Raw genomic sequence first — 14107 nt, 5'->3', positions numbered from 1 at the left:
CAATAAAAGTCTGTAATTCAGTTGTTGTATTTCTAGTAACTGTAAAGGGCTATAATAAATGAGGTTTCTCTTTATTACACTTTCCTTTGTCACCTTAATTATGTGAATGGACCACTCGACCTGATATGAATATGTATAATATGTTAAATCTAATTACTATTCAGGTCCCAATATCCTGAGTAGCCATACCTGCTGAAATGTTTTTTCCCCACAAATAAAGTTCCACTACCAGTGTCTATTTTCATGAGCACCAGTCATCATGATATCATGTGTTATCCTACTCTAATAAGACCCATATTTCTACTGTGAATTGCATCCCATTTTGTAAATGTATAATCACTGTAAGTATTTCTGCAAGAAATACTGGACCATGTATTCCAAATGCACAGTTTTTAATGGACTTTTTTAATGGGCATAAATATTAAAATATCAGTTGATTGGAATTAGAATATGTTAAAATTTTGTGTCTGGGTTTGTTTTTTTAAGTTGACCAATGTTTAAGTTGTTTCAATGCCTCCTACTGACTCTCTTTATATTCGGAATCTGTTTCTTTTGTTAAGAATTAATAAAGCACCTAAGCCAGCTTGGCATACTCAAAGGATGAATTCTTTCAAAATCCTGTCAATTTTGTCAAGAACATTTGATTCATTAACTGTGAGATACTATGAAAAGCATCTAGTCTCCCTTCCTGGAGAATCCCCCCATTTCCCCCAGAGCTTGTTCTCAGAAACTACATCTGAGAGTTCCCAATTTGAGTGTTACGTGATCTAACTTCATACTTCGAATGGAATCCTGAATACAGTAATTTCTCCTGCACCTGCTTTTGCCTCAGTAGGCAAACAAAGAGGCAGACACATAAGATGGGCTTGAACTGGGACACTTTTATTTAGATCTTAAATTGAAATCAGCAGAGGGGGATGACCATGGGGCAAGAACTAACTTAACTAACTTAACTCAACCATTCATTATTATTTCACAAAATCCATTATCCTTTGTGTTTGATTCCTGTTATATTCTTTTTAAAGATACAGAATGTGGTTCACAGATTTTGTTAGTGATGCTGCAAAAAATTCAGAACTTTGGGAGATCAAAGGTCCTGGAAAATGGCCTTGCAGCCAAATTGGACACTACCCCCCCCCACAGAAATTGTGGAATTCCAGGTGTTTAGTAGATGTGCTTCAATGTGGTTTTTTTTAGTACAAACCTTACTGCTTTCTGACTTGGGAAAAAAATTGAATTTGTAACACATATATTAACTCAAAGGGGAAGTTAATTTCAGGTTATTTATATTTATCAGTTTAAATAACATGTGAGTGCCACAATCGAGCAGTCTCATTTCAGCATCATGTTCTATTAAAAGATATAAATCAAACTTGAAAATATACAAGACATATATTATACCAGTTATATACACTTTTGATTAATCTTTGATTATTTATCTTGTCAGAGTTGTCATCTTTTTTGTATTAAATGGCTTATGGAAAAACCTGGTTAATTATTTTTTTCCTTTTCAGGGTCTGAACAATGTGATTGCAGTAGACTTTGATTACAAAGAGGAGTTCGTCTATTGGATTGATTCCAGCAGGCCAAATGGCAGTAGAATAAACAGAATGAATCTGAATGGAAATGATGTCAAGGTGATTGGAAAGTAATCATGGAATTATAAACATTATTTGGGTTCCTACTTAATATTATTATATGCCAAATAGGGTTGTGCATTTGCACAACTTAAGCTAGTAAGAATGATTATAAATACAAAATAGCATATCTGTTCTTTATTTTTATTTTGTACTAGAGATCAACTGGGCTCAAATCATGCAGATAGTTTATTCAGCTAATACATGTGCAGTTAAATGTGTGGTTGGGTAATTCTAATAGCAAATAAAAGTGAATATACTGTTACAAAACTGTATGCTGTATGTCACAATGTGATTGAATGAAGTCAAAGCAGCTTGTTTTATTTGATTGGTTAGAAAAGTCATTTAAGGATGCTGATTGAATTTCTCCTGTATGTTTGCAACTTACTTTTCTTAACAAGTTATTGGTGCAAACAGTTTTTAAGCCCTGTGCCTTGCTTGCAGGGCTCTGGGACAGTTGTACAAGGTCTCAGGACGCTCCTGCAATCAGTGCTTTTTTTCCAGGGGGTACTCAAGGGTACAGGGACACGGGTGGCACTGTGGGTTAAACCACAGCACCTAGGACTTGCTGATCAGAAGGTTGGCGGTTCGAATCCCTGTGACAGGGTGAGCTCCCGTTGCTCGGTCCCTGCTCCTGCCAACCTAGCAGTTCGAAAGCACGTCAAAGTGCAAGTAGATAAATAGGTACCACTCTGGCGGGAAGGTAAACGGCGTTTCCGTAAGCTGCTCTGGTTCTCCAGAAGCGGCTTAGTCATGCTGGCTACATGACCCGGAAAAACTGCCTGCGGACAAACGCCGGCTCCCTCGGCAAATAAAGCGAGGTGAGCACCGCAACCCCAGAGTCAGCCATGACTGGACCTAATGGTCAAGGGTCCCTTTACCTTTACCTTTTTACTCAAGGGTACACAGTACCAGTACCTCTTTTGTTGTTGTTAAACTGTAACAACTTCATGGCGCTTACTGTAACAACTTCATGGTGAGTGCCAGCACCTATTTTTCTAGCGGGGAAAAAGCACTGCCTGCGATACCTTGTAAGATCTCAGATGGCCTCTGTGCGGGATGACGAATGTGTGGCCTTATTATTAGGTGCAGAAGTTGTACATGAAGTGGCAGTGGTACAGCCCATCCCATGCAAGGGCACAGCTGTAACTGGATAGTTGCCCTTGATAGCTTCAGCATCCTGGGCCCTCACTGCAGCAACTACCCAGCCAGAAACTTCACTGAGTCATTCCATAGCAAGTGAGCCAACCTTTTTACCTCATGTCATCCAATTTCCTTAATATTTTGGACACTTGTTGAATGATCAGAATTAAGTTCAAATCTAAAGTTTTGTTTTTTTAATCTCATCCCGTTTTTGAGTTATGAGAGTTTGAAATTTCAAAAAGGGGGGGGGGGAAGGAAAATTTTGGCCTTGCCAGACTACACAAAAGCCTTAAAAAGTTAGCCCGGATATTTCAAAACTAAAAATATTGATCTCTTCAGAACTTCATGGACTTTAATATGGTATGTCACATGATGGGCTTACTTTAGATTTCAAAGTTAAATTACAAAATTTAAAAAGTGATTAAAAATGAATATGATTTTTTAAAAAATACAAAAAATATATTATTTAATATTTCTAAAAGCTACTTGCAAAATTTAATATTAGGATCTCAATGAGATCACATTTTTTAAAAAATATTTTGTACATACATATCTGCTTTATTTGGATTCTGTTTAGTATCTTGGAGTAAAATATAACAGAATAAACAAGGTTTAAAACTATAATATCAGTCATTTCATATCAGGCATTTCTTTAGAAACTTATTTTCTTTTCTTTTAAAAATGTGTTCCAAACCAGAGTGATGGAATTAACCATAAGTTAGAATTCTTTGGATTTAAACTTAGTTTCGCTCATTCAACAAGTGTACAAAATATTAAGAAAATGGGAAGACTTGAAATATTGGATCACTTGATATGGAAGGACCCCACTTTGTTCTTGAAGTCTAACAGTAATGGTGGTTGTTCCTGTCTTCTGTCAATTATCCTGGAGTGCCTACTGACAGTTACACCTAAAGAGGCATTTCACATGCTCCAGGTGTTTCTAAGCAATCAGCCCACTTTCCATACTATATTTGATTCTGGGGGGCTTTCACAGAAGCAGATTACAACATGGCATGTCTTCCTACTTGCCAAAATCAAAAAAGTGAAAAGCAGCAGTGTTTAGTGTCTAAACTAGCAGTTTGGATATCAGCCTGCACTTGGAGAAAAAGGACTAAAAAATTAATTTTAGGGTTGCCATATTTGAAACAGTGAAAATCCAGACAGAAAAGTCGTTGAGCCTTTTTTTAGCTTTGCCCAAAGTTGTGGAGCTTTTCTGGCAAATTCTGGCTATTTTTAAAGAAAATTGCCGAAAACAACACAGCCGACATGGGTTGCCATATGTCTAGATTTTCCCAGCCATTTTTGCAATTTCCACCCAGACACTGCTTCCAACTACAGTATTCCAGATATGTCCAGGAAATTCTGGACATATGGCAACCCTATTAATTTACTATTTTAAAATAGCTTTCTCAAACCAACCTTGGTTTTAATTTAGGCTCTTCTTTGTTGTTTTTAATATTCTTTAAGAAATGCATAATTTCCCTCAAATACCTTGGGAAATTTGGTCTGTAATCTTATATACTCCCTTTGTGCACAACAAAACTTCTGAGTAGATATACAATTAATTGTGCTGCCAATTACGAAATCACATTTGTTAGTGTAATATCATTTGTTTCTCTCTTGCATCTTTTAAATATTTTTCAAGAATAAGAAATAGATTCTGTTCTTGTTTTTCTGTGTATTCCACTACTTATACAATTTTAATTTCTCTAGGTAGTTCATAACACAGCTGTTCCTAATGCACTTGCAGTTGACTGGGTTGGAAAGAATCTCTATTGGTCTGACACAGAAAAAAGGATTATTGAAGTATCAAAAGTCAATGGCCTGTATCCCACCGTTCTTGTGAGCAAAAGGGTGAAGTTCCCTAGAGATCTCTGTTTAGATCTTCAAGCTGGGTATGGAATTATATTACAAACTAATTATGTTAATTGATCACATCTGATTAGGAGAATGTGGGTTCTTAGGTTAGTTTATGAATGTGTTTAATGGTTACAAAAGACAACTCAAGTATTTATCATAACATATTTGAAAATTCCAGAATGGAAAATTGAAATATCCTTTTCTCCTCTGAAGGCAGAAGGAGGGTTAATTATGTGACCTGACAGAGATATATTTGCAATAAGTTAAAATTTTACAGCATAATATCATTAAGAGATGAAACATCCTTAAATAAGATAATAAAGCAGTAAAGCTTCCCCTATATTTAAACAATTATGCTTCAGAATAAGGAATTTTTTTACAATTAACGAGCAGATGGATCCCTCAATTAAAATTAATACAAACATCCAGTAGATCTTAAGAATTTGGTAAAGCTTTTTTGTTCCTTGACAAGATGTTTTGCTCCAAATTATACCCAGTGACATATTTTCTTTGGGCATTATTTCTCTGGATGTTACAAGCCAGGACTGTAGCTATTTATTAGAGATATCAGCAAAGCTAGCTTTGGTCTAGCCTGGAAATTAGCTTTGGGAGCTCTCATCTCAAAGAACAGGTGAGCAATAGTGTTCACATCAAAGAACAGGCAAGCAGTAGGATTTCCTGATTGACTCTGCCAAGCACCCAGCCATCCCTTTGACATCTGGTAGGGGAGAGAAAAAGGGCCTTCAGCGATGGGTTGCTGTTTCTCACCTAACAGCTTTTGGAGCTGCAGCATCTTGAAATCAATAGTGATGTCTTTATTCATTATACATCTTTAGGCACCAGGTGAAAATGTTCCTCTTCAACCAGGCCTTTGTCTGATTAACATTCTCTGACTCTATGTCCTTTTAAATGTGGGGTGGGGGAAGCAAGGGGTGTTATTGCTTTGTTTTGTTCTTGTTTTTATTATGTATTTGTGTTTTTATGCTATGAACTGCCCATTGATTTCAGTATGCAGATTTAAAGCCCCTGTGGCCATGGAAATGGATGTGTAACATTGCATATAGATAACACAAAGTGTTCTTTTGTTTTCAGCTGCCCCTGACCAATATTTTAATTGGCCTGAATAAATTTTGATTAAATGCACTTTAGAAATTTTATTTTTGTCTCTGTAGTAGTGCCTATCCTCCTCCCCTCCTCGGAAATGAGCAGAGGCCTTTTCTAATTTGGGGGGCAGGCGGTGGTGGAAATAGCTCGCCTTATCTTATGTGACGCATGATTCACATGTGGGTTACTCGTTTTTCTTTTCTGATGCAAAATATCAATATTTGTGAACTTGTCATTTGATTGATGAAGGATCTTCCTGCAGAATCATTTGCTCAAGCAACAATAACAGCCCTGCAATGTGTGATTGTTTTCTGAGACAGCACAGCCAAACAAGGTCTTATAGGGACATCATTCATATGCTCATTACATCCATATAAATTTGGGTGGAATCTTTTATTAACAATAAAATTAAGATGTGAACCATATTCCACCTTAATCCTTTGCTCCAACTGCAGGGAAGAGGACATAGGACAGTGCATTCCTTTTATTGGTAACATTAAGATTGCTACCACCTGGTTTCAACTGGAGTCAACAAGTGAAAAGAAATGGACCTGCCACCATAGAGTCTAGTTTGTCCCATAGTTAGTAGATTTTCACTCTTTGGACAAGTAATATAATCAATGAGCACTATATTTACTAACCAGCAATAGTACTTCCTAGTTAGAATGTTTAGGATTTCAGTAATAGAATAATTCTTGATCCCCTGATTATACACATTTTTTTTCTGACGAATACATTTGTATCAATAAACAAAAGAGTTATCAATTTTATTTCCTAGATATTTGTACTGGATTGATTGCTGTGAGTATCCTCACATTGGCCGAGTTGGCATGGATGGCTCTAATCAGACAATTGTGATAGAAACACAGATATCTAGACCAATGGCTCTTACAATAGATTATGTCAACAGAAGACTCTACTGGGCTGATGAAAGCCATATTGAATTTTCTAACATGGATGGCTCTCGTAGAAATAAAGGTCAGTTGCTCTCTGAAACAAAGTTCAGACATTTTGTTATTTAGCTAGGTTTTTTATGCTCATTATAGAAGTGAACGTATTTCTATCGACTACATTTTCACCAATAATGTATGCTAAGAAATCAGAACACTGCATATCAAAGAGGATGGAAAGCATGAGACTGTAGCTGTTTTTTAATTTTTTTTTAAAGCACTACTCAATTATCCTATCCAAAGCTAAAAATACTTAATGCAGACATAAAAGGGGAGAAAATCACCAGTACAAGCATAAAACATTTATTTCCATTCATTAATAAAAGTGCAGCCATTAGTTCTTTTAAAATGACAGTACATATGTGATTCAAGAATATGTAACTCAGGAATATACAAAGACCAATGAGTAAGAATATATAAAGACCAATTAATGACGTGCATTTACTATTCCCCCTCCCCCTATTCTTATCTATCTTTCTCTAGTATAAAAATCCAGTGAAACAGAGTTTAAAAAATCCAGTCGTTTTTTATATTTTGTTTACTGGGTTCCATTAGTGCAAGTGCCCTCCAGATGTTATTGGACTATAATTCCCATCAGGCCTGATCAGCATTGCCCCTGATGAGTTCAACAACATCTAGAGGGCAGCATGCTGGCTACTTCTGGCTAGTGTAGTTCTGGAGATCTTCACCTCCTTAATCAACTGTAGCGATTTGAGAATTACTGCTGTGACACTGTGACTCCTGTACAAAACTTCTTGATATATATATGCACAGCAAATGTACATGCACACATGTAAGTACCAAATATTTGTATTTGTTACTAGGCAAGCTTGGGAGATTATTGCTACTAAATTAAGAACCCAGGCAGCAAATGGTTGACAGATTGAGCTGCTAATTTAAATGAAGACTTTGCTGATTTGAATCTCGCCTTATTAGTTGTTATCTGGGAATTGACTGTCTCATAGCATCAGGTCACATCTAGAATAAAGGAGTAATAATATTGTCTATCAGGATTATAATGGGAATCACTTTTCACATATTTACCAATTTATTTCTTGTGAGCACGGTTTGATTTTTGTGTGTATATTGTCAAAATTGGGAAAGTTCAAATGGGGAGTTAGCTCTCAACTTCAAAGGGTCCTATTTCTAACCTCATAGTGCTTGGAAAATGAGAGAGTGGTCTTCCAACTTGGCTTCTATTCATGAGGCCAGCACTATACTACTTCTGCAGCTGGCATGAAATAGTCAAAGCTCTATGGAAGACAATGGAGGTTCATATATATGAGCAATGATGGACTTTTCTGAATTCACCTAACTTTTACATTTTTTATTCAAATCTCACAAGTACTGTATTCAAAATCATATTTAAAAACATCAATATTAGTTTATAAATAAAATAAATATTAGTCAATATTGAACTGTCTGCATATTTTGAAAAAATATAAGAAGTACATACACAGGTTGTCATAAAGAGTATATAATTTAATGAACGAGATTCAGAACATAATTTTTATAGATAAAATGGTAAATTGCATATGAACCCTTGATTAAACCTTTGACAAAATACTCAAAATTATGCTTTCCATGGTGAACAGTTTAATTTACAAACTCATTTAATGGACTTCTGTATACAGTGGTACCTTGGTTTAAGAACAGCCCTGTTTACGAACTATCCGGTATAAGAACTCCGCAAAACCGGAAGTAGTGTCCTTGTTTGCAAACTTTATCTTGGTCTAAGAACGGAAACCTAATGGTGGAAGGGCACAGGCAGCAGGAGGCCTCATTAGGGAAAGCACGCCTCATTTTAAGAATGGCTTTTGTTAAAGAACGGACTTCCGGGATGGATTAAGTTCGTAAACCGAGGTACCACTGTAGTCCAGTATTCTATCGCAGACAGTGATTATAGAGAACCATGCTTTCTTTGTTTTTTATATAAAGGTACTTACAGAAAGGGATGTAAAATACATGTTGAGTCAATTAGAAATGCCAGATTTGCCATTGGGACTATTTAATCTTTCTTTGCAGGCTACTGGTGTATCAGAGATACAATGCAGGTGGGGCAGAACTCAGCAAACAGTAGAGAGTGTACTTCAATGAAAACCAATAACATTTGCAATTCCTCCTTTGATGACAAATCTTTTGTTGATGTGTCACAGGAATAGTTGCAGAATTGGGGGTTCTGATGTCACCATCTCCCCCTATATAGTGATGAATGTACCTATTACACATCCTTCACCCCACCCACTTGACTTTCATGTTCTGCCACCTCCTATCGAAGAATGTGTAGCATAATAGCTGACTTTTCATTTAGTACATATAAAAAAGTACTGCAAAGTCATATTTTGTATAAGTGTTATAAGATGAAACGATCTTGGTTCCTCTTAAACCACTTCATCCTAGATGATGATGCCCTGTAACAAACAATAAATCTGAGCTAAAGCTCCCAGAGTTCCTCCTATATATATACGTATTCCTAATATATGTGGAGGAAAACACACTGCAACAAGTGACCTCAGTCATAATTTAAAATTTGACTCAATCGTCACACTTTATCTTGTTTGCCCCAATCATAGAGCAGTACAAGAACCTGGGGGGGGGGGTAAATAATTGTTCCTGACCAGTTGCTATCTAGGGGTTCAGACTAGTCCTATTTGCTCAGGAATATTTATCGAAGAATGTGTAGCATAATAGCTGACTTTTCATTTAGTACATATAAAAAAGTACTGCAAAGTCATATTTTGTATAAGTGTTATAAGATGAAACGATCTTGGTTCCTCTTAAACCACTTGTTCCTGACCAGTTGCTATCTAGGGGTTCAGACTAGTCCTATTTGCTCAGGAATATTTATTGATAGAAGGGATGTGGGTGGCGCTGAGCCTGGGGCTTGCTGATCAGAAGGTCAGTGGTTCAAATCCCCATGAGCTCCCGTTGCTCGGTCCCTGCTCCTGCCAACCTAGCAGTTCGAAACATGCCAGTGCAAGTAGATAAATAGGTACCACTCCGGCAGGAAGGTAAACAGTGTTTCCGTAAGCTGCTTTGGTTCGCCAGAAGCGGCTTAGTCACGCTGGCCACATAACCTGGAAGCTGTCTGCGGACAAATGCCAGCTCCCTTGGCCAGTAAAGTGAAGTGAGCGCTGCAACCCCAGAGTCATCCGCGACTGGCCTTAACAGTCAGGGGTCCCTTTACCTTTATTACTGATAGGCACTGTATCAGTAAGTAAAATATTACATAAGGGGAAGGTTCTATTGATCACTGGTCCAATAAGCCAAATGAGGTACTGCTCCACCAATCTCAGTCTCTCCTCAGCAAGGCCCCACCTGCCTGCTTCCTTCCTTACATTCAGTCCACTGTCTGTTAACTTCCCCTCCTTAGAATCTATAGAACTCGGCAGGCAGATGAATTCAAAATAATTAACTATTCAATGCTACAGAAAAAAATAGCATTTAGAGAAATGGAAAACAAATCATTAATATAGATTGATAAGCAGTTGCACTATCTTGTGAGCAAATAAATACAGTTATAAGTAAAAAAAATGCGTACATCAATTTACACCTTGATAGACAAGATTAACAGTTCTTTATAAGCAGCATTTGTCAAACAAAGGTTACTAGATTTAGCATAAAAAGATACACTCAGTGGTAATACACTCAATGACATGCAGCGCTTATATCAAGCATAAAAGAGTTTGACATGAAACTCATGAATATTTTAAAAATGAAACATAGCACAATTCCTATTCTCATCACAAACATCTACTGTAGTACTTGCAAATATTTTCCTGTATTATACCATCAATGGATTGCTTCACTTGCTACCTTCCCTACAAACTGCATTGTATCCCTTTTGTAATACTCCTTTGAAGCCCAATCTAGAGGGCCAGAGTTTTGTGGCTTCTGCTTGTACAATGGGTCTTTCCCCTCCAGTGCCCCTCGTGCCTCCTGCAATTGGCTTGGGGGACATGAGAACCCCCAGAATAGGGCATGGAGGTAGCTGGGGGTGAGGGGATGGTTCCATATGGCAAGCCGAAATGCTTGCACTGTTGGAACGTTCAACGTAGTGCAACATTGAATTCTCCCATAGTATTATGATCACTGGGTTTGCTAAATCAGTGCATATTATGGGAATAGTTCTTAGGTAGCAGTCTTCTACACTGTATTCCTGAATGGTTAGGATTCCACAATACAATGTTATTTAAAAGGTGTTTTTTTTTTAAGGTAATATTATTTTAAATAACATTTGCACACTACTCTTCATCTGAAGATGGCAGGGTGGTTCACCACATAAAAATACAAAATGAGAACACAAAACATAATAAAAACAAGGACAAAAACCAATAACTGCCCTCCACAAACATATTTTAAAAGATATAGCTTGTTAATCAGCCAAAGGCCTGGTTAAAGAGAAATGTTTGCATCTGGTTCTTAAAGATATGTCATGAAGGTGCTGGGCAAGCCTTCCTGGAGAGAGCATTCCACAAATGGGGAGCCACTGCAGAAAAGGCCTGTTCTTGTGTTGCCATCCTCTGGACCTTTCATGGCAGAGGAACACAGAGAAGGGCTTCAGATGATGGTCACAGGGTCTGGGTCGGTTCATATGGGGAGAGGTGATCCTTGGGGTATTGTGGTCCTGAGCATGAAATAAGCCTGATAGCACACATGAAACCTCACCTGATAATTCACAGCAAAGTGAATACTTGCATTACAGCACAAAAACAGTGTTTTTCATGCACATAGATTCAGTTTTCTTCTCTCTTCATAGAGCTTTGTCCTTACTGCCATGGATAATTTTATGAACTGTTAATTACTATTTTACATGCTTGTTACTAGTAATGGGTGAACTTAAAACAGCATGCAAAGGGACACTGAACTAAACATACACAGTGGTCTGAACAAAGTTCTGAAATTGAGACATGAGAGGGACATGAGAGGATGATTTGCCATTAATGCACAGTGCCACTCTGGAAACGAAATCAGTTAATTTGGAATCTCAATCCCAAAATGTGGGAGAAGTTCAGATAGAAATGAAATACGGTAACAAAATTGCTGGAGAGGTGGGTGTACTCACTATCTTGAACATGAACTCAAGCTGTGTGGAAAGCAAGAGTCTTTTGTACATGCCCAGAAAGTAATAGGCTCTGCTCTGACACTCTTTGCTCTTCTTCTGATGCTGTGGTGGTGACTTGCATGCCTAGACACAGTGTAACCAAAACAATGTGCCCTTGTATTGCCTTTTTAAATAGAACAATAACCTTGTATGATGAAACGAAGCTGCATCCAAAGAATTAAGGAATCCCTGCAGAAGCTATAAATTACATCCAGCCTACAATTTGTGCGAAAACTTTCAAATCTGCATGTCGCAGTGCTCAAATAGTATCCTGCTATCGGTAGCTGTTTCTTTCACTATGGTTAGGCCAACAGAGTTTAGCCAAGTGGGGTTGATGTATCTAATCTTAATCCTAGATACTTTTAACTGGTAACAAAGAGCCTCCAGGCTTGACAGGTTGTCACAGCCATTATTCACATTATTCACAGTCCTTGTCTTTGCCAGCTTTTGCAGTATAGAATATTTTAGCTGGCAGTCTTCCAAAACTGAACATTAATCTTACATTCTGTTGCAGTTCCTAATCAACATATTCTAGGCGTGATTGCTCTCACATTATTTGAAGACTACATCTACTGGACTGATGGAAAAACCAAGACAGTCAACCGTGCCCATAAAACCTCTGGAGCTGATAAAGTAGCCCTGATTAACTCGTGGCATGCCATAACTGATATCCAAGTGTATCATTCATACAGACAGCCTGATGGTAAATATCTTCAGCATGTGTTCTGTAAAGAGCATTCTGACTTCATTAGAGTTCTGAAGACTTTGCTTAGTGATTAACCTAAGCAGTTTTATATTGAATTGCTAAAGAAGTAAGACGGAAAGAAGAGCAAAATATTAGAAGTATGGTTAGTTTCGCTGAAGGTCTGACACTGAAGGTCCATTACATAAGCAACCTATATTGGCTTTGTGAACCACCTCAGTTCTCACTCAGTTTTTGTAACAGGCCCTGGAAAGAAGTAAACTTTTACTGAACCCACAACCACTGCCAGTAAGTCTCTACTGGACACCAGGAAAGAGTTCACAGTTGCACAGGGTCCAGAATTCTCTGCTAGTTCTGAGTATTTTTTGAATTTCAGGAGTCCTTCAGGCTTGTCAATTGACTGAATTAGTCTGAACTAATATAATACGACGCAAACTGTATTTTATAGACAGTTTGAATCAATGCAATTTAAAGGCCTTTTGGACCTTTTTGTGTGTGTATCCTAGGAAAAAGTGGGGAAAAAGTACAAAAGGCCTTTAAATTGTGTTGATTCAAACACACACAGGGCCTGCTGGCCTGCCCATGAGGTAGCCTGAGGCAGCAGCCTCAGGCATCAGGACACAAAGAGGAGGTGCCTAGGTGGCCTCACCGCCTACCTCACCGCCTCCACCGCTGGAGGAGAAGTGGCAGTGACACAGGCTTCCGGCAAGATCTCGCTGAAATCTTGCGCATTCCATGAGATCTTGCTGGAACTGCTGCATGACCCAGATAAGGGAGGACTTGGTGGGCAGCACCTTTCCATTTTGCCTCAGGCGGCGAAATAGGATGTGCCGCCCCTGGAAAAAATTACTTTCATCATATTGACAGTCTGATGGTAAATATTTATATGCATATTTGTTTACTTACTTTATTTTTAGTCGTACTGAGGTACCTCTATTTGCCAGATGTTTATCTGGGGGAAAGCCAGCTATGTTGCTTTTCATGTGAATCACCTTAGCACATTTTAATTGCTTCCTCTTTTGCATTCCTAGTGCCTAAACATCTTTGTGCATTGACTAACGGTGGCTGTAGTCACCTGTGCCTCCTGGCCCCAGGCAAAACACACACCTGTGCCTGCCCCACCAACTTTTACCTCGCGGCAGATCATAAGACTTGCTTATCAAACTGCACAGCCAGTCAAGTAAGTAGAACGTGTGTATTGTAACATTTATAAGGATTACTTATTAATGTATTTAGAGACTTTGAAGCAGCATAAAGACTTGTGAGAGTTTTGAGATTAAGGGAGGAGGGCACTAATAGTTTTAAATAGCAATGAATGAAGGTACTGTTGGTTAGAAACTTAGTTTTTTGTTGTTGTTTTTCAATATCAGAAAATCTGGTTTATGGTGTTACAGTTATGTTGAAGCCTAAATTATTTATCTTTATATTCCTTATTTGGATAAATTTCATTAGGTACATCAACAAAGCTATTCCCCCACCGTAACTTGACTGATATGTGTTGACTTGGATCCTGATTTCCAAAGTTCTATTCATGGAACAGGCTCTTCCATCTCTCATTTGCTTTTATAGCCCACTGTCTCCCTCTGTTTCTGAACTATCATGTCAT

The 14107-nt window shown here is 37.9% G+C and overlaps 1 protein-coding gene across 3 annotated transcripts in view; it reads left to right on the top strand.

The window, feature by feature from the left end:
* Positions 1 to 14107, top strand: part of LRP1B (LDL receptor related protein 1B) — a 782700-nt gene that overhangs the window by 695154 nt on the left and 73439 nt on the right. For all 3 annotated transcript variants that reach the window (XM_079992449.1, XM_079992450.1, XM_079992448.1), the window contains 5 exons: positions 1515 to 1637; positions 4494 to 4675; positions 6523 to 6722; positions 12313 to 12501; positions 13533 to 13681. In XM_079992449.1, the coding sequence (XP_079848575.1) occupies positions 1515 to 1637; positions 4494 to 4675; positions 6523 to 6722; positions 12313 to 12501; positions 13533 to 13681 (843 nt within the window). The remainder of the gene's footprint in view (positions 1 to 1514; positions 1638 to 4493; positions 4676 to 6522; positions 6723 to 12312; positions 12502 to 13532; positions 13682 to 14107) is intronic.

Source organism: Podarcis cretensis (genome assembly GCF_951804945.1).
Source record: "Podarcis cretensis genome assembly, chromosome: 1".
Lineage (NCBI taxonomy): Eukaryota > Metazoa > Chordata > Lepidosauria > Squamata > Lacertidae > Podarcis > Podarcis cretensis.
The sequence above is the reverse complement of the archived record's forward strand: the minus strand, read 5'-3'. Positions and strand labels throughout refer to the sequence as shown.